The sequence below is a fragment of the Dysidea avara genome, chromosome 7 (assembly GCF_963678975.1).
Source record: "Dysidea avara chromosome 7, odDysAvar1.4, whole genome shotgun sequence".
NCBI classification, from domain to species: Eukaryota; Metazoa; Porifera; class Demospongiae; order Dictyoceratida; family Dysideidae; genus Dysidea; species Dysidea avara.
Window position 1 is genome coordinate 2,260,921 of NC_089278.1, and position 21,479 is coordinate 2,282,399.

At 38.4% G+C, this 21,479-nt stretch overlaps 4 protein-coding genes across 5 annotated transcripts in view; 2 read left to right on the forward strand and 2 right to left on the reverse strand.

Moving 5' to 3' along the window:
• Positions 1–9,173, reverse strand: part of LOC136262309 (ubiquitin carboxyl-terminal hydrolase 47-like) — a 24,722-nt gene extending 15,549 nt beyond the window's left edge. The window contains exons 1-11 of the mRNA XM_066056527.1: positions 8,847–9,173; positions 7,025–7,294; positions 6,387–6,531; positions 4,681–4,777; positions 3,524–3,720; positions 1,059–1,144; positions 948–1,007; positions 740–829; positions 634–687; positions 535–576; positions 381–478 (exon numbers count right to left, since the gene is read on the reverse strand). Of these exons, the coding sequence (XP_065912599.1) occupies positions 381–478; positions 535–576; positions 634–687; positions 740–829; positions 948–1,007; positions 1,059–1,144; positions 3,524–3,720; positions 4,681–4,777; positions 6,387–6,531; positions 7,025–7,294; positions 8,847–9,053 (1,346 nt within the window). The 5' untranslated portion in view covers positions 9,054–9,173. The remainder of the gene's footprint in view (positions 1–380; positions 479–534; positions 577–633; positions 688–739; positions 830–947; positions 1,008–1,058; positions 1,145–3,523; positions 3,721–4,680; positions 4,778–6,386; positions 6,532–7,024; positions 7,295–8,846) is intronic.
• LOC136262310 (uncharacterized) lies at positions 9,166–15,943 on the forward strand. The gene is made up of 9 exons (XM_066056528.1): positions 9,166–9,479; positions 9,640–10,041; positions 10,145–10,414; positions 11,490–11,574; positions 13,548–13,626; positions 14,244–14,302; positions 14,352–14,403; positions 14,465–14,518; positions 14,566–15,943. The coding sequence occupies exons 1-9, from the start codon at positions 9,435–9,437 to the stop codon at positions 15,758–15,760; spliced, it is 2,241 nt and encodes a 746-aa protein (XP_065912600.1). The 5' UTR covers positions 9,166–9,434; the 3' UTR covers positions 15,761–15,943.
• LOC136262312 (zinc finger protein 593-like) lies at positions 15,863–18,431 on the reverse strand. 2 transcript variants are annotated; one of them, XM_066056532.1, is made up of 4 exons: positions 18,185–18,431; positions 17,253–17,315; positions 16,460–16,510; positions 15,863–16,064 (listed from the first exon to the last, which is right to left on the reverse strand). In XM_066056532.1, the coding sequence occupies exons 1-3, from the start codon at positions 18,370–18,372 to the stop codon at positions 16,504–16,506; spliced, it is 258 nt and encodes an 85-aa protein (XP_065912604.1). In that variant the 5' UTR covers positions 18,373–18,431; the 3' UTR covers positions 15,863–16,064; positions 16,460–16,503. The 2 variants fall into 2 exon arrangements, with proteins under 2 accessions (XP_065912604.1, XP_065912603.1); XM_066056531.1 differs by lacking the exon at positions 16,460–16,510 and having other exon boundaries at positions 18,185–18,427.
• On the forward strand, positions 18,414–21,478 carry LOC136262311 (putative neutral sphingomyelinase). The gene is made up of 6 exons (XM_066056530.1): positions 18,414–18,541; positions 18,761–18,851; positions 18,897–18,970; positions 19,898–20,087; positions 20,135–20,603; positions 20,972–21,478. The coding sequence occupies exons 1-6, from the start codon at positions 18,462–18,464 to the stop codon at positions 21,328–21,330; spliced, it is 1,263 nt and encodes a 420-aa protein (XP_065912602.1). The 5' UTR covers positions 18,414–18,461; the 3' UTR covers positions 21,331–21,478.
• The last annotated feature ends 1 nt before the right edge of the window (position 21,479 follows it).

The window sequence follows — 21,479 nt, forward strand, 5'->3', positions numbered from 1 at the left end:
TTGCATTGTTTTCTAGTTTTCTATTGTGACTATTAAATGAAATTCCCAACAAAACTTAAAACTGTGCAAATAACATACTACTAAACCTAACGTTTCTAGAGCCATGAGAGCTTTATTTACACTTATGTTTTATGCTTGTAACTAAAGATGCTAGGATTCTAATGTTACCAAACTATCTCACATACATGTAAAACTCACAACACTGGGAACAAACAGAAACCTTGCATTGGTATAGCCCATGTACAATAAATACGTACACTAGTCGTGAAATAAAAATAATAAAACAGGATTAATGGAACAATTGCAAAGATTCACATGTAAAAGTATATATGGTACGTTATACAAAGATTTGTAACTGTTTAAAAATGTGTAACACTGACCGATCGTTCAACTTGATCCGATGCATTGTAGTATAGTCAAAGTCAAATCTCTTTAATTGTAACATTAACAAGTATGGGAATTTGGTGAACTTTAAACCCTACAAGTAAAAAGGGGCAAGTGAACAATGAACAATCAGTTCTAAATATTGCCTACCTTATGTGCATCACATTTCTTTGCACAATGCTCACAAGAGTACTAAAAGAAAAGATTGAATACAAATGGATGTGTTTCCAAAATTATATAAATTACTACCTGATTATCTCCTTCTAATGTCTCTGGTTGTACAAAAGCTTTTAGTGATTCAATCTACACATCATGAGAAGTCGCCAATACTAGTAAGGGACGTACAGACACTTACCACACTCTTATAAGTAATTTCTGATCCAAATGGTTTAATGACTAATGGGATGTCAAGGAATGAATCTGTTCTAGCACTCTCATTGTCACACTATGATATGAATACATACGACTTTGAATCCAACCAATCACAAGCAAACATGCGACTGGTTGCAACATGCAACCAATCACAAGCAAAAATTAATACCATTTCATGTGGTAATACTCACTTCTAAACATCTCACATAATCTTGTAATTCTCCTTTGTATAAATTATTAATTAAATCATTCTGTAAATAATAATCATCACTTCAATAGCACACACATATACACAAGCTTACGTCAGTTTCCTTATCATTCTTGAACATCTTCTCCAAAGCATCAAACATGACCCGACACAATTCCTGTACGTCATGTTGCTGCCATGCTACAATGGACATATATATGTAAATAGAACTTTAAACAATTTATTTATCTCTAGACTGCAAACAGGCCAAATGTTATTAAGGAAACTACGGAATAAGAGTAACTATTACACGTACAAGGTACTGGAAATCTGAGTAAAGTTAATTATTATACTTGGGAAAGTTTTGGTCAAGAAATGTTCCTACACTATTCGCATGTTACTCACACAAACAATTGTTGTAAAGTATATGAAACATGGTCCAATAAACACTTCTATATAATCTATTGAAGTATTGACTTCACACATGATTAAGTCCACTGAAATATAAAACTGGAAGCAAGCGTGAGGAGTTGATAATTTACATAGCTTGTTATTTCAACTCTAAAAGGTGAGATATGAGATAATGTCTGTCATTTCTCTTCCATGTCAAGTCCACAGAGTAGTACTGACATGGCTTCTAATGACAATGATACTATATCCACCCCTCAGGAAGTCTGTCACCACATGGGTGAGGGTGACGAACCTGTAGTGAGAGGGGACCAAATTCTGTCTAGGTACTCAGAACATGGTGACATAATCAAACCATGTACAGGGTTTCATTAGGGGGTGGTGGGGAGCTCGCTCCCCTTCCCCCATTAAATCTTAAGCAATATTTTAAATGAAAGATGAATCAGAAGCGATCTACAAGAGAGAAAGGAGTGGCATGTCACATTCTCAGTACCTGAGAATGCACCAGAAGTGATCTATGAGAGTCTACCACGCAAAAATTTTCTGGAATAACATGTCATTCTCAGGCACTATACCTGATAATGCACCAAGCAATATGACAGTTTAGTGTACACGGCCCCTAGATGCCATGCACAACAGATGTGCCCCCCCCCCCGGCCTTTAATTTGTCATTTTAGTCATTTTCTAGAAGGCCCGATGGACCTATTCAAGTATGCAAGAATTTATAATATAAAACTAGTATTTTTAAAATTGTTGATTTAAAAAGGAAGTATATATGTAGTGAAACAAGAGATGAACGGTGGTATTACATCATAGCTCGGTGGGAAAGTCCCTACTTTGGCATTTAACAGAAATTATAGCTAATGTGCCAAAGTAGGGACTTTTCCACCGAGCTTATATGTAATATGTAAGGAGTTAAAAAAGTAATTGCCCCAACACTGAGGAAGAGCATTATTTTTTTAATAACATTAAACAATTTTTACTTTATGCAGGGGAGTAGGAAGCTATTTGCTACTGGTCCAGTTCTGCCTGTGAGGGACCTGGAACAGGGTGGATGCTAGGGAATGCAGCGTGCAAAGCACACTAAGCGAAATGCGAAGCATGAGCTGTTCTTGGACTTTTGCTGTGCATGTACGGTAGAACAGCACTCACCAATATCTTTTGTCGTCACTGGCAATATAACCATCGTTTGGTTTTCATCTTGGTGGCATTTGCTCTTTTCGTGTGTTCTGAATGCTTCAGTGGCATCTTTCCAGTTTGAAAAGCCCTTGCTAATGAACGATAGATCCTTATTAGCAACTTTTAGCTTTCCTTCTGTCTCTGCTTTATGATACAAGAAACAAAATGCCAGGTCTGAAGTTTCGTCGTAATGCAGCCAGCTCCATCTTTCAAACCACACAGCTCTAAATGCTCGTTTTACTGGGTTCTTATTACCAAACGTTCCGGTAGGATAGTTTAAGCTTCTGGGTTGATGAGGCTTGTTCAAAGCTCTAAAAGGCTCACTGACAGCTGTCGACAAAGTTGCAGATTGAGTCACCATTTTAACGCCTAAAAATGTGTAATTATTAAGTGAGTTCATGCTCATGCGCTTATTGCTGGGCTGGGTAGCTACATTATGAATGTATTAAAAAAAAAAAGCTGTGAAAAGTGGTCCAGCCAAAACCGGACCAGTCGGACCGGTTCCTACGCCCCTGTTATGTAAGTGCCTGTAGTTTATTTTCAGCAATTACTGAAAATAAAACTAGACCGCTTACATTTGCAGCCATAGTTTCTGTTTACGTTAGTCTACAATGTTGAAATTTGGTTTAATATGTTTATCATATCAACCATCAAGGTATAGTTTTAGTCCTGTAGTCACTTGCACAGATGGGTAAGAAGGTGGTTTAGTTGAAGAAATGATGACAACTTATTTATGCACCGCATGTAAGTATCAAACTTTTATGCCACAACAAGGCTTGACACATCTTTTAGTTAAGCACATGTACACCTAATGTAATTATTTGTGCAACCATTTTATAAGGACATATAAAGAAAGCTAACATATCTATTAAAACGTCTACATGCTTAATAGTACACAGTCAGTTTCCTGGCACTATTGAATGGGCCGGTGTATTGTCCCCAAAAAACACAAAGCAAACAACAGCAGCAACATGATTCAGTTAGCTATCATACCTTCACTACTATCCCAACCAAAACTCTTAGTTACATCAGTTGTCTCTACTGCTCTCTTGTCCACAGTCTGCAGTTGCAAGAAGAGTCGCTGCAGTTGGTAAGGAATACACTTCTCCTTTGCACCGGTATGAATACACTTGTCCTTGGTACCGACATGTTCACAACCCTCCTTGTTGCACACCTCTGGATACTTCCACCTATAACACAAAACATAGATGAGTAATGCTCCAGGGAATACGAGTTCATCAAGTTGCTTGGTAGGACAACTATACAATGTTATCATAAACTATACAATATTTATCATACAGTACGATAGTACTGCATAGTAGGGACCACAAAGGTGCGGGCATGGCCCATGAAACACATCACCCAACAACCAGCCTCACTTTTCCCTGACGACAATGAAGCAGTATTGGTTAAGTAAAACTAAGCCAAACAAGACTTCAGATCAACCCGAAATGCTTTCAACAAGTTGCTATGAATTTTTTAAAAGTTTATAAACGGTTATTCTACTGACTGACTGACTGATGCCTTCAGACAAGTGTAACTTGATAACAGCTAAGGCTACGGGTTTGATTTGACGTCACTTCAGCCGGACACGTGCCTTTAGGCATACCGCGGTACTTACAATGCATTCTTCATGGACATACCAGTGTCCTTGCCAACAGTGAAAGATGTCAATTTGGCAGTCGCACGTGATGGCTTCCCTTTGTAAAACGGAAAGTGTCCGTATTTTTCATAGTGGTTAATTTGACTGCAGAGGTGCTTTCGAACAGTTCTTGATTCGTAATGTTGTGTAACGGGTTGAAGTGAGTTCACCAGTCATAAGAATTATTTAAAAAAAAAAAAAAGTTAACAAACAAGTACACAAATGCATGGTAGAGATATAACACTTCTTATTGTTTACTGTGATTTAATATCGTGCACTACTCCAGCTTGTTTCAGCACTTTTTATCGATGTGCTATAGTCCCTACTCTAGTTGAAAATTCCAAATTTTTTGTGTACTATGATAAGTTGCTTATTCTTAACCAGCAGAAGCAATACATGTCCCAACACAATAATGACATTGTATACATAAATCACTGAAATTAAGGTAGTACTACCACCACCACTTCACAGCCACACCACATACAACACGACTTATTATACAACAAACCTGTATAGTGTGTTACGGAACTCTGGTGTCATGTAGAGTGTCTGTAGTAAGCTATTGAGGTAACAAGTCATGGCCTGGTTGACTAGTCCAACAAAACCTGATGTGAACAAATTGCAAGGGAAATAAAGAAACATGTACAACTGAAGAGAAAATTGATCACAGGTCTCTAAGCATGACACAATAATCGTGCACATAACAATGGTTGATATCCCCATCATGTAATAATTTAATGACCTGTGTAGGGACTACCCTGATTATCAAGGTGTCCTGATTATCAAGCGTCCACAATAACAGGTTTCAGTGCACACTTCAATCACTACATGCACTCAAACTCGAGTCTCACTAATACTCAACACAAGGTTACAACTAGAGCTCTCAGGATTACATGTGTCAAATAACAGTGCACAAACTTTACACATTAATTTGTTGCTCAACTAAATGATGCTGACAGTGAAGCATCAAAGTAACATAACACCAAACAAGCAGTGTTGGGCAAGTTACTTTGTAAAAGTAACTAGTTACATATTACTTGCAACTGAACTATTTAGTTACAGTTACATATTGCTCATAAAATAAAGTAACTATAATAATATTACATATTATATTACTTTGTGTCCACAGTCTTAACTCTTAAGCTGTCACGTGTGAAACTACCACTTTATCACATGACATGATTGCGTTGTTGGACAATGTGCAAATCTCGGTTATAAGTAAGAAGCTGGTGAATAAGCTTCATTCAGTAGGCTTCGTTACTCCGTTGTAGCTAGGCGTTACTCAGAGGATAACTAACGAGATTAGTAACTTCGTTACTTGTAGTAATAATATTACATAATATAGACTCGTTACAGTACCTATATTACTTAGGTAACGCGTTACATTTGTATGTGAAGTAACTTGAGTTATATTACCCGTTTTCATAGCGTATTTCGTTATATTACTTTTTTACCACAAAAGTAATAATATTACGTAGCGCGTTACGTTACTCCCAACACTGCAAATAAACTACACACATTGGTATAGTTCTGGTATTCTTGCTGGTGTGTGTTTGAATCATCAATGCATCTATACAGTGAAGGTTGGAATCTACCATGCCACCTTATAGAGTGGTAGAAAATTAGCTAGATATACCTAATAAAAGTAGACAATCTCAGAATGCACTCATAGTGTTCCCAAGGATGGGCCAAGCAAGTCCACTTGAGATCCACTCTACCCCGGCATAGTAACTACTCAATACTGGCACTATTGTCATGTCATGTTATGAATGTCACGCCAGTGCAGTGGCAGCAGCGGTACCAACACGACACAACATTTAGGGTGTAGCGGTACCGACACTTAGGGTTAAATTCCAATTGCTAGCACGCACAGCTTGCCACTTTCTCTCTTTCTTCACCTACTTCATTCAGGGAAAATTTTCTAATCACTTAGAATCGGTTTCTACGCTACTTAGAGCCCCTCAGACAATGCAGGCTTGACTACCCACAATTAATTACCTCAGCCATATGTATGTCGGCTCGTTCTAACTTTTGACATTATTCTAACATACAAAACTGTACATCAACCCTCAAGCAAGTGCAGATAAACAAACAATGTTGAGCATACCTTTAAACAACCCCCACCCACACCTGCTACTACAGACCTCTCCCCCCCCCCCCCCCCCCCCCCCTATGGAATTCCCAAAGGATAGATTACTTTGATTACTTACTTACCTGTGTCAGATTTTCCAAAGTAGCCACCCCAGTAACTTCCTGAACTGTATGTACTACTACTCCAGGCATTAGAGGAACTAGCAGTAGCTGTGGCTGATGCTGAGGTAATCAGTGAGGAACCTACAGTGTTTCTCTCATCATCACCCTGATAATAATAAAATACTGTCTCATGTACATATTGTTGCATGATCACAAAACATCTGAACACATAAACTAGAGGAGTTATAGAGTGAAGCACACAGAATTCAAGTCCACTTTACTACAAGTGAGCAATGCAATAATTTAACATTTCTTCATGGCTTCTAATGCCTATTACAAAATTTTGAAGCAGCATAAAATGGTTGGATATATTAAACAGAGAACCAGCTATTACAATCATATTAGGAATTTGTTATTCGTCCTACTCTTGAGATCCTACCATTATGGCTACTATCACCAACCAATGACTCTAATTGATGCGTACAAATTTCCATCAACCATCAAATTATGGAATCAACTACCTGCTGATGTAATTAATTCCTCTACCCCTAATGAGTTTTGTAATAACTTAAGTAACTTTTGTGATCACACCTGTGCGTTATAATCTTTTGATTGCTGCACAGTAATAAATATAATTATTTTTTGCAGGTACAACTTACATCCAGTTTTTGTGGCTGTGTCCCATCCTTTTCTCTCACATAGAAAACAGTCTTTTGAGGGTGTGGTTTCATCTGCATCTCGTACAGTGTAGCAGAAGAGTTCTCCCCCAGTAGCTCCTCATCTCCAGAGCTCTTCTCCCAAGCAAGCAGAAATGTTCCTTCAGCATATTTCACCATCTTGCTCACCTCACCATATAATACACTAATACTGGTAGACTGGGGTAGGTGGATGGTGAATGTAGGAGTGGTCATCCTGACACTGACTTCATCCTAGAAACACAACATTAAATGTCACAATGTACACAGCTATATGAATATGTCAACACGTAGGCTACATACACAACCCAACAATAACATGTAAAAAATACTTGGACACAAATGGTTAAAAATTTTCACAAAAGCCAAGAAAATATAATTCTGTAAATGAAGCATCCAGCTAATTAATTGCTAATCAATTAATGGTCATGCTGCTATAATGCTATCCCACACTGTAGAGGAGCACTGCTGCAACTGTTCTACTTTGCTCCAAATTCTTTTGATGTGACAAATGACTATGATGTTGATCATGATATAGAAAGGCGTGTCTGTGATTGATCTGATATATTCTCATATTAATGATCTAACACACCAGAAACACACAGAATAAACTAGACAATTAAATCACAAAGAAACTAAGCAAGTTGTAATGTATGTTCATGTTACAAGTGTACCAGGGCCCTTACAAACACAAGCCATCCTTTCCTACCTAGCCTTAAGTTAACAACTGGCATCATGCTTGGTTGAAAAATCACATGTCATAGGAGGTGATGCAGGGGTTAATCTAGGGGGGGGCGGGGGGGGGGGGGGGGCACAGGCCCCCTCTGGGTTAACTATTGCCCCCCCTAGGTTTATACCTAAAGCCTTGAGAAATGGAAAGGTTTAATTGATCCCAAAGTTGTATAATCCAATGGTCAATATTCAATGGCATCACAGTAAAATTTCACCAAAATTGAGTATATTTACACCTAAATTTTCAAAATTTTCCTGGGGGAGCATGCCCCCAGACCCCCCTAGAATCCGAAGCGACTTACTTCGCCCCCTCTAGGTTAATATTCTGGGTTGAGCCCTGTGATGTGTCACTGACTTCTGCTGGTACATAGCATAGTACAGGAATTACACTTCGACCACATTTTTAATGGAACCCCTCCCCCATGGTATAACATTATATACCACAATCAATGCAATTCACACAAATGCAAATGCAACATCAATTTCTCAGTTTGTATAAATTAGGCAATCCATAACAAACTAAATGAGCTAATGTGATCTTATTTAAAAACTGTTTGTAAAACAAACTTGATTCTTTTCAGATGCCTCAGGGAGTTACTATTCAGTGGACTGGACTACTGGACTGGCATATATATATTTTTTACACATTATATGGTTGGATTTATTGAGTTTTGCCAGTTAATGGATGTTTGGTAGTACTGTAGTCTACTATTAAACACTGAAACAGGCAGAGAAATGTACAAAAACTGTTCTTTTAATAATTCCTTACCCTGTAATTCCCACAAAAAGAAATGTATGGCATCCATCATTGATACCAAATTTTGTCAGTCAGATATTAGCACCTGATTCACAGCTAAGAAAGCCACCCACTGACAGGTATGGTTAATAGAGATCTGTGGGGTATCTGATACATACCACCCAAACAACACATCACACTTTATCAAGACACAAATACCCAAACCAAATCTCCAATTTTACCAACAAAGGCTACTATACTATGTACAGTCAAACTTTCTTGGAAACACTAACAGCACTAAATCACGTGATAGTATACCTTTATATAGCAAAACACCCTGGGTTCGTCGGCAACGTTGGCGTTACCCATATTAGACAACTCGAGGTCCCACGATACGCTCTTGCCCTTATCTCGAACGTTTGACACGACAGGGGCTCCAGCAATTCCATTTTCTACTTCACTTTCCGCCACAGCGTTATCAGCCGCTGTACCAGCCCTGAAAGAAGGATCATCGGCTGAATCCATTATTTTACCTCGCACTGTTTTCCCGATTTATAAAAACTTGTAAAAAAATTGTATAAACCACTACTGCCTGATCATCGCCATTTATTTCCCAAAACTGATCGGCACGTGAGCTACCCTTAATTTTTTCGAGCAGTGGTGCTGTGTATAGTTTGCTCGCCCACCGCTACCTACTTGAGATTTTAACTATTCGTGTGTATCACATTAAAGATATGCATAATTGTATTTCGTATAGATGTCTACTGGGCTTAACAACCTGTATCCATCTGTCTCGTGTGGTCTCATCGTTCGTTATCGTATTCCTCCGTAACACTATGACTTGTAGTGGGCAGAGCTCTACGCATTCTCACGAGTAACCTCATCAGTTTGTGTCTCAGTAGCGGAATGTCAGACCAAACTTTAACACCCTTGCGACTGAAAAAGATAAAGGTACGAACTAGTGTGTAAACTTGTGCCCTTGAATGCGAGCTTGAATGTTATAGCTGTCGCCCCGGCCGGCCGGCGGGCGAGTAGCTAAGTTTGCTCTAGCTGAGCCAATTATGTTATGCGTACAATAAGTGCCAATTGACTATTCGTTTATTTAATGTAGTCACTGGACATTACCGCCAGAAGAAGGTTCTCTTTCTCCTCTGCTGACACCAAATCTGCTGCAAGTATCAAGCAGTCTGATCATACCATTGCGGGCAAATCCCCCCAGTTTAGAAGACTGCTGAGCCCTAAACACTGGAGATTGAAGAGCATCAAGCATTCTGATCATAATGAGAGTACTAGTTCACTACCAGATAGGATGCAACGTAATCCTCAGGACTCTCCAGTTATTGATAGAGCATGTATATTAAGAGTGTACGCTAGTGACTTACATCCTGACATACTGTACAAGACCATCACTGTTACACCTAAAACTACAGCACATGAGGCACTGCAGTGGCTACTGAATAAGTATGCTGTTGAGGAAGATGACAAGGACCCTAGCAAGTTTTATCTTGCAGAGGTAAGCAGTGTGGTTGTTTACAAGTAAATTATTTTATGAAATATTTGTGGTATTCAATTAACACATGTCTGACAAACCCATCAGTGTTTAACCTGTATAATAGGTACAAGAAACAAGTAAAGGAAGTTACACTAGAAATCTCAATGATGACGAATCTCCCTTGCAAGCACAGCAGACTTGGTCTAAGAGTAGCGAGTGGAGCTTTTGGCTGATAAGAAAGGAGCAGACTCCAGACAAGAATAGCTTTGAATTTCGGCCATCACGTGATAAAGAATTAGAAGTACCCGTTAATGTCTCATTCCTCAATAAAGAATACAACAGTGTTACTGTTCTAATGAGTGAGGATAGCAGTTGTAATGATACAATTGAAAAAGTGAGTGACTTCTTGTTTAGCATAATTTTTAGGGAGCTATAATCTGAGTCATTCTACAAATAGAAACACACACACACACACACACACACACACACACACACACACACACACACACACGTTCATCTGCTTTATATGACAGAAACTGTTGTTGCACCACTGATCAGGCCAATGTAACAGCTTATCACATATTATAAAGATATTATCAGTGTTTTATTCAACCAGCTAGTAAACATTTAGCTTCCTGCATCTTGCACAGTTTCCTTACATTGATATAAAAGCAAATGATGCTCATGACAGTACGTATGATACATGGAGGGAGTGGTCTATGTACAGTGTCCTGCAATGTAGTGTTTTTGCAGTGACATTTTAATGCATAGCACAATATTGATCTATCTATAATCATGATCCATTTGTACTTAATCACATTGTGCTGTAAGCCGAAGTCTTGTATTGTTACTGTTGCTTATGGACGATGCATCTTGTTTAAAATTCTTGTACAAAAGCAATCCATGGTTTTTTCCATAACTAAATAAGGTGAATAACGTTTTACTTAGAACTTACGTACATAGTATGCTGTATCTAGCTAAAATAGCTGCTTTGTTTAGACTATAATGTATACATTAAAAAGTTCAAGAGACATGATTGCAGTCGTTGGGTTGTCTGCAAAATTTTCATTTATAGTTCTATGTGTAACCTGAGTGAAAATTGAGAGCATAAAACTGCTGAAATTAAAGTATGGAAATTACATCCCTCAAAAAATTCAGCACTGATATGTTACAAAACTTTTGATGTGATAAGAAAAATAGCAATATGAGAAATGAGTTCATGTATTCACACTGAACTCTGGTAGCCCTCGTGCACTTTACAAAAACACCTTATTTGGCTCAAATTACAACTTGTATATTACACATATAAATGTGATGCTGCTCACATTTCTTAGTAGATAGTATTGTGTATTGACTTTCAGTTTATTTAGCATAGGATTTCACATTCAATTGAAATGATTGCAAACATCCATAACAAAACACACATAACATCACATCTCTCATTTCATTGTGACATTGTTATTGTACAGGTACTGGCCAAGTGTGACTTGTGTGATGAGAGTATTGGTGATTACTGTCTATGGGAAATGATGGGGGATGGAAATCAGATGACAGGTATAAATATAGTTACAATATAAAACATGTAGGTGTTCCTTTATAAATGAACAGATTTTGTTACTGTATATGTTAGTCTTGGCTGGCTTAGCACTTGGTTATGTGTCAGAAAACACCGTGTACTAGTAACCCAATACACCTTGTTGGTCATTTGCTGATTGAAAGTAGCAATTGATATTATAACTGACTCCTGTCCTTATAAGCTAAACTTGCACAGTTTTAATATTTGTACCACACTGGCATGGGTAAATAAAATACATGTCAGTATTGAAACTGGTTCAGTACTGCTGACCCACTAGTGGTTTAAAATCGAGGTGTGTGCCAATTGCAAGAGTTACTGTTGGGTGCTTACCAACAGCATTAGATAAGAAATGGCTAGCTATATGATAACCAGACAGGTAAGTTTTATAATAATTAATGACCAGTCAGTGGGCGTGGTTCCACAGACAGCAAAACACATTTCCTATAAGTGGGTGTGGTTTCATGCATACCTGGCTCACAAAAGGAGTTGTCCTACTGCAAGACTAGCAGAATATTAAATAGTGATTACTTCATGTGGAGCTGAGCGTTAGTACAACTATCACTATTCACGATTGATAGTAACTTTTATATTACGATAGAACCTCACCATGAATAATCCAATTACACACCACATATCTGCTTTTCTAACACTATATTGATAACAGTTGCAATCTTTGTTGTGCATGCTTTCACATTTACCTTAACTTTAACAATATCATGTTTACTTCTTTTTGACTAAGCACAGATATGCATAATTTATCACGATAGTATGATTGCATACTATTATAACCACGATTGTTACTAACTATCATGATAATCGATAGATCACAACTATCGCTCAGCTCTAACTTCATATAAGCCTGCAGACATAACCTATTACCTACAGACTGCAACACACCATACTGATAATAGACATGGCTCCACATATGGCTACAGACGGTAACTCATAATCCTGATTAATGGCCATGGCTTACAAAAGAAGCTGTGTTGCAGCAGGACGTGTTAATATACTTCCACATCCTCAAACTAATCTAATTCACACATTATCCAATCCAGGTCAGACCCGGATATGCTGTTAAGTGGACCCGCACAAAATGTGACACGGTTTACCCAACATGTGCATGTAAAATAGATCAAGCATGTACATAATCTATCACAGCTTTATCTTCATAACTATTGCATGATGTAATTATGTAAGTATTAGTACATGAAACATAATAAATGATTTAAATTTGCAAATCTTGTTGAATCTGCCACAATAGAGTTCTGCCAATTTGGCTGTGACTGCTGTTAATAATTACCAGCCAAATCAACAGGCTGCCATTGTCTAAATCTCCATATACAATTCCCACCAATCAAACCACACATTACCAATAATAACTCCACTATCAGAGGAGGTTGGACGTGCTTTAAGTGCTACTTAAATATATTGCTCTTAATTGCATTCTTTTGTTTGGTATATTCAGATTGTCCTTCACGTAAGCTTCAAAACAATGTACTTTGTTTTCTAAAAGCACTCTAGATTTGGGGTGGAATTAATAAATTGCGATTTGATGCATACACTGAACCTCACCAGACTTGTCACGTATGTTTTATATAATGAAACAACGACCCTTCACCGCGTTATACTGAGATCGCTGTATTACCATCCTCAATAAAACAGATTTTGCGTAATTTATTTTATTGACGTTTTAAACTCTGGCTTTTTTACCAGCTTAATCAGCGGGGTTGACTGGGGTTTATCATGCTGTTAGATTTAGAAATACATAAGCTTTCAAGTGCACTATAGTTTTAATAAAATTGTCTTGAAGATTTTCCAATGAAAATGTACAGCTCACGTGAATGCGTCCAACCTCCTCTGCTCCACTATTATGAGTACTCACCATGTAATCACTATCTTGTGTTCTTTGTGTCTCCTGTTTTTATGTTTTGAATGTGTTGTGCCTACGTAGGTAAGCCACTGATGGCTACTGATAAAGCATTACAGAACAAGAGGATGATCCTTAACGGAAACATTACACTTTGCTTGAGGTACTGTTACTATAGTATTAATTGAGTCTTATTGGGAGCAGCAAATCATGTATGTTCAGTGGGCGTTACTATTCAGTGGACTGGAACACTGGACTGACTTATTTTTGGTTTTGCACATTCTATGGTTGGATTTATGGAGTCTTGCTAGTAAGCACCCTTAGGGCACCTGCAGCCCACTTCTAAATGCTGAAGACAAGAAGTGGAATATGCGAAAACTGTGTTTTACGTATAGTGGCATAATGAACAGTAGTGAAATTATTAAGAGACAAATTCCACTCTTTGTCTTCAGCATTTAGAAGTGGGCTGCAGGTGCCCTAAGGGTGCTTACTAGCAATAGACTCTGTAAATCCAACCGTAGAATGTGCAAAAACCAAAATATGTCAGTCCAGTAGTCCAGTCCACTGAATAGTAACCCCCTGTTCACATTGGTATTTGAAATTGTACAGATAGAATAACAACTACTTGCTTGGGTTTAATTTTTTTCTTGCATTTCAAGGTTGATCATACAAGTGTTTAGCATACAAGTCTAAGTAATATAATGATGTGATTGAGAAACCTATGGTCTATGTTATTGTGTACAATGAACTGTATTGACTTGCTGATTGTTACATTTGCAGGCCTCAAGGTAGAGACCCTAGTGTCCTATCACCAACTTATTTGGACAAGATCTTTGGTGGTGAGTTTACACTGTATAGGCTGTGCTTTATTATGTGTAATTATTTTAGCCAGTTCAACTGACTGTGACAAACCTTATGCTTGGATATCAAACACTCAAAGGTATTGTGGTGGTGTGTTTAGTGAATACTGAATTTAGTGTGGTGTGTGTTTTGTCATCTAGTCAGAGTCAAGGAGACAATGAAGACACAACTCCTTCTACACTTCATCTGTCACTGTAAGTACTTGAAGCACAAAGTGTGATCATTTACATGTCACATTTAGTACTAGAGACACTAACAAGGGGCTGTCATCACTACTCCCTGTATCATCACAAGCACAACCATGTCTTACTCATAGCACTAGTGAAAATGATAAGTTGTTCCAGAAATCTGAATTTGCTAGGAATGGTGCTGAAAATGACCTTCCTTTCAGTTTACCCAAGGAGTTGAAGAAAGAAAAGCCACCGGTTATCCTCATCACCACTGGTGGAGACCCTGCCACTGAAACATCTACCGACTGTAGCACAGAGAGCATGATTGAGACACAGAGTAACAGTACTGCTAGTGAGACACTGCAAACCTCACTAGCAAGTTCTACTACTGAAGTTGATATTGTACAGGAAGCCAAGTCACCATGCTTGAGCAATGCTGTCAGGGTGCGTATTAAATATGCATGCAGCACCTACCATGATCCTAATTACATCCCACCCAAACAATTGAGTGGTATTATTGAAGAATTAATTAAAGGTGGGATGCCTCGCCTGATGAGGAAGATTGTTGAAGAGACCAAAACAGCTCGCAAGAAGTCTCCAAATATTTTCAACTTTGATTTTCCACCTGAGGGTGTTTCACCAGTGCAAGACAATGTCCACATCACCAAATTAATGAACTCTGGCTCAGTCAAAGAAAATTCAGACATTGACTATGTTCTTAACAATCCACCTGAAAAGCAGAACAAAGGTGATATTCCACTATCACCTAATTCAAGTGATAACAAAGCTGACAGTGAGGCTAGCTCACAAACCTCTCCTAATCAATTGTCTCTCTCACTTGCTCATACTGCTGCTGGTAAAATTCGTGATCAACATAAGAAACTTCAGCGTTCTCACAGTCTCATGTCTGAGAGGAGAAGAATCGACATCCTGCGAAATCTGTCAGAGTCAGTGAAAGATCGCCTGAGGAGACACAGCTCGTCTGCTCAACCACACAGCCTTGACCACCTTCCAACTTCATCCAATAGTTCTACACCAACAGGATCAGGATCTCGTAGTAGCAGTCCGATAAAAAGTTATTCCGTAAACGTCACCATAACATCTCCACATAGAAAACCTCCCCAATCACCGCTGAGTGATCCACCAACTGTTCCAGCACCAAGGAACAAGGTGAGACGGTGGATTAGCTTCAACTATGGTGATAAAAGTAAGTCAAAAGCAGCTCAGAAATATTTGAAGAGCATTGAACAGAAAGGACATTTCTAACTGAGTATTTCTTTTATTAACAAATTGATTATTTCGTTCTTTTTTAAATTGAAAATTACAAATGGATTGTAAATATAAAGAACAATATCATGAAGGTGTAAATTTCTTGAAAATAAATTTATTGTAATTTTTTTTTGTATTTCATTTAATTTACAAATCAGAATCAGAGTCTGTTGAATTGTTCTCATCCTCCATTGCAGTCACTTCTACAGATGTGGGTGGGGCTGACAAGCTATAGTTACCCATACCAGCAGCTGCTTCTGCTTCATGTTGGGTATAGATGGGTTTCTTAAGATCCTTTAACCTGCCAACCAATCCAGGTGGTGTCATTACTACTTGATGGTAACACATACATACACAAGCATCATAAGGTGTCTGTGCAGGTCAGTTTACACATGTAGGTTAAAGAGATACTAGGCATGGTAAATCATTTTTATGTCCGTAACAACATAGAAATGTTAATGTTATGTGCATTGATTGCGCTGACAAAATAGTGGCATAATAGGTGCAATTTGTGTTAAGTGGAATATAGAAACATTTTTGCATAAACAGATCAAGATACCCTAATAGAACAGTCACACACAATGATCTGGTGTTCAACCTATCTTAAAACACATGTGAATTTATATGTGTAAGGATTCATTCCAAACTAACTAATGGAAACGAATATTATTCATTCTCTAAGCTAAGGCCACTCACTGTTAATTTTATGCTTCAGATCTCCCGCACACATTTGTTATATCTCACCACCTAAATTACAATATTATGACATCATGCAAGTTTTTACTATTACTCTATGTTTAATGACTGCATCACAATAATGAACTAACTTGTTTGCATAGCTAGGCATACAGGAAGGCAGAATAGATGGACCAACCTCAATGTCAGGGGAGAGGCTTTAACTATAAGATCAGCAGTATAGTGGTTAATAAACATATTGAGATACTCTAATAGAGCATTCAGTTCCAAATAAGACAGTAGAGGACCAGCATTGTCTAACTTTCCTGATCTGAAACATAAAATAACAACAAGAAGTGGCCTATAAGACCTGCTGACATAAAATTTGAGGGTAAGAATTTAGCTTAAAGGATGAATTTCATAAAGTTGCTGAATGCATAAAGTTTTCATGTTACAATAGAAAAGGAATATTCATCCTCATAAACGTCACGCAATTTTCTCCAATAATGATAGTAGGAACACATAACTCCACTGCACGATGCTTCAATGACATGCATGTGTGTACATACGCACACACACACACACACACACATGCATGCATGCCACAATAAGATCTCTCTCTCAGACAAAAAAAGATATAGTCAATACACACTTATTATAATCTTGATATATGTCACCCCAGAGGAAAGAGTCTGGAGGATGAAACCAGCAACTTGGTATTTTACAGCACCTAAGTGCTCCTCTGCATGGATCTTGTTTACAACACTCAATAACATATAAAAAACAAACATTATTATAGCACATACATGCATACCTCTTCTTGTGAGACTTGGTTTTAAAGTGATCTTTCATAACTGTCTCATTGACAAAATAGCGTCTGTGATAAGAAAAACACATTGATACATAACAAACTATCAGAACTAAGTGACTTTTCAACAACTACTCTAATACAACACACAAACCTGTCGGTGTCTCCACTACACCTATATAGTTTCATAAGCATCTCACGTGAAAAATATGTATCAATGATAATCAATGATGTTGTAACATAGTGTCCAAATTGTGGCACATACTACCACATTCTTGAAGGTATTAAAGGCGCACTCAAATACACAGGATCAATACACAGGATCAATACACAGGATCAATACACAGGATCAATACACAGGATCAATACACAGGATCAATACACAGGATCAATACACTGGGTACAGTATACACACCATGTATAGAATACATGTGTTGATCTATTTTAATGGCTAGGCTGTAATTCTATCTAATAAATACCGTATATAAAGTATACACCGAATACTTTGCCTCATGTTTCATCATTAATTCTAAATGAACTACTTTAACCATTACCACCTGCACACTAAGAAACGCACACTAAGAAATGCACACTAAGAAACGCACACTAAGAAACGCACACTAAGAAACGCACACTAAGAAACGCACACTAAGAAACGCACACTAAGAAACGCACACTAAGAAACACACACCAGGACCTGATAAACACTAGGCCAACTCCTGAGCTTCTGTATGGATAAATAACGAAGGGCCAAGGAAACTGATTCCTTTAACTATAGCTGAAATGGTTTGTAGAAACTGACAACATGAATATGATTATGGTGGGAGCAAGTGTTGGCTGACGTACATTAGACTACTTCAAATACGTAGCTTAAGTTCTATTCTTTGGTGATGTGCCACTTTTTACCATCACTGTCATTCTACCCAGGGGAACCTTACGCGCAACTGATGCAGTAATGTTGTCCAGACCCTGGCAAGTCCGGATCATCCTGTAGCAACTTCTCTGCATTTGCTGGCTTCATGTCCTCATGGATCTGATCTATATCTTTCGTCCTCCGTCTAGTACGGAACTTCCTCTTGATATCCTTAATGTTCTTGTGCATTCGCTTGCGCCGTAAACGTCCCATCTTCGCGTGGAGTAACCCACTACCACAATCGATATTTCATAACTTATCACGTGACAGCATTGTATTAGCCAAATCTCTGCAGCACAGAAATGGCGACTGACCTTAGGATTGGCCATCGTAATGAGAACGGACAGTCGTTTACTTTACGTGTCCTTACGATGAATTGTTGGTTAGTTTGTAATGCCCTTCCTTGTGTGCTAATTAGATCCCTGCACGTTTCCAGTCTGCGAGTACTCATTGTCTGGCTTCTGGCAATGTGTATCACCAAGCATCTATGATGTCACTGAAAACTAGCTTTAGTGGTTTTACAAATAACTGTATGTTGTATACACTAGCTATCTGTTATATTATGACTGAAATAAAATACATACTTGCATTACTGCCACAGGGGACTGAGAGTGTTCTCCAAATTTAGACAAGAGAGAATGGAGGCGATAGCACAGGAAATAAATAAATATCACATAGTAGCTTTACAAGAGGTACATACACCATGTGTGAAACATTGTATACACACAAATCTACAGGTATGGAGCAAAGATGATTTTGAGGCAATGAGGAAGATTGCAACAGAACTTTCTTACTCCCACATGTTTTACAGGTAGCTATGGTAACCAGTTATTGTATGATAATTGTTTTCCACATTCTTATTCTATTGCTATTAGACATACTGTGTGGATTGTGAATGGTTCTAAATGGACAAAAAAAATCCTACATGTCTGAAATTGAACAGTGGCACCACAAGGCTAGGTCTTTGCTTCTTCCCCAGAACCTTACATATACAGCTAAGCAGCTACAGTGAAACTATTAAACTCTCCACACAGTATGAAAAAATCTCCATATTAATTAGAACAAATAATTTCAGGTTTGGCTCCATGCACCTAAAACTTTACTGGAGCAAAAATGGACCAAACATTCTTGGCTGTAAAGCGTTCACTATAGAGAGGTTTCACTGTACATACAAAAAGTATCACTTCTGTGTTATACTCCTCTTCTATGTGTGTTTGATGGTTGGAAGTACTCTATAGTGGAATGGGGCAAGAGGAACATACCATCCAGATTTGTTGCAATGGCAGATCCAGGATGGGGCATTCCGGGCAAATGCCCACCCCCCTTTTCCTTTTAGGAAGAATTAGCTATCACTTTGATATGCCAGTTAGGCCAATATCAGTTTATTACCCTCAAGAAATATACACCTGGGCTAGTCATAGACCTAAGGGCTAAGTTATTTCTACTGCAATCAATCAAATGACTTGATTAATCAACACTGACTGCTCTATTAAAGTATTTCAAAAAAAAAATGATTGGCACTGCTTTTACAATGGGAAACACTGCTGGCATTATATTGTCTGACCAGCAAATTGAGATCAAATTTGTGTTCCTGTGGTGACAATGGAAGGTCTGAGTTCTAAAATTCATGCATCGCGTAGTGCGTTATCCAAAGCAAGTTTCCTGATACTTGTCTGGGTATGTGTCTGTATTGCTAGTACTATTGTAACTGATTTAGTTACACAAATTATCTTTACAGTGGAGTCATTGGGAGTGGACTGTGTGTGTTTTCACAATACCCAATTGTGGGAACCTATTTCCACCAATTCATGTCATCTGGTGGGATATTTGACATGCACAAAGGAGACTTGTTTGCTGGCAAAGGTGTGGGCATGTGTCGCCTCAGACTGACCAACAGTGGATGTCACCTCTCCATATACACCTCACAGGTATGTTGTCATTGAATGATGTATTCAAAGTTACACTATTGTTTCAGACTTATTCATGCTTCAGGGATAGTCAGCTGTTTGAGATAATGCAGTTTATACACTACACAAGAGGAACAGACCTGGTCATTATGTGTGGAGATTTGAACACTTATCCCAAAATGATTGGACTAAAATTGTTCACAAAATGTCTCCAACTTCAAGACTCTTTCTTCCACGGTGAGTGCACCCCATCCAGCTGCCAACAGTGTCAGAACTGCCACACATGTGATAAACGTGGTAACACATTTGTCAAGAGGACAGCCAACCCAAAGAGAATCGACTACTTGTTCTATTCACCCAAGGCATCCAGTGGCTTCGCTATAGTGGAGAAGGAGTACTCTCATGTCATGGAGGAACCTATTCCTAGTAAAGGTTATAATTATTCCAACCATGTTGGTGTTGAGGTGAAGCTGAAGGTGAGAAGAGATGAATCAGCAGCACAAGAGATACTGGAGGGCCTCTCATTTATTGATAATGGTTGGTTGTGTGAATAAGTGTTTCTGTATTGTGTATTGCCATCCAGCTACTGTATGCGTGCGTGCGTGCGTGCGTGCGTGCGTGCGTGCGTGCGTGCGTGCGTGCGTGCGTGCTTGCGTGCGTGCAAGGATAGGGGTGTATGTATATGCATATTAGATAGTGACATATGAATGGGGCAATTGTTTGCTAATGTACCTGAATGCATGTTTGCTTCCACTCAGTTGAGTTCCCACACTAAGAACATATCTTTGCTATGATAATAGTCTCCAGGTGGGGTCCTGGTCATATTTCTCCACAACACACTAACACTGTAAAATTACTGTCTCGATGTGTAGTATAGTTGTAATCTTGGTGTTGTTTTGTTTCAGATGAGAACCGTTCTGTACTGGTGGAGATACAGGACAACATTCACAGGAAGAGGATTGATTTGAAAAAGAAGAACCCATTGTTGTCAAATGAAGGGATACGATGGTGGTTTATAGTACACTTGTTTAAAGCAATGCTGTGTCTAGCATTGATGAGCCTGGTCCCTCCACCAATTACCATCATCGCTAATGTACTGTGGGGTATTTTGGTCTGTTACTGGCTGAGAAATTTTGCCGGTTATGTGGTGCAACTCAGTCACCTGGCAGCAGTGGAGAGCAACTTTCAAGATCTGAACAACTACCTTGGCAGGAATGGACCACTAATGCCTTCCCCTGTTAATCCTGGAGTCATGTACCCTTAAATGGGACCATAACTATAAACTAGTGTGGATGCTGTGTCACTTCACCCTTTGTGTGATGTACACATGACATCAGATTTATGTGGTGCCTGGTGTGTGACTTGACTTTTATAATGATACTTTTTAAAAAAAAATATTATTAATGATGTAAC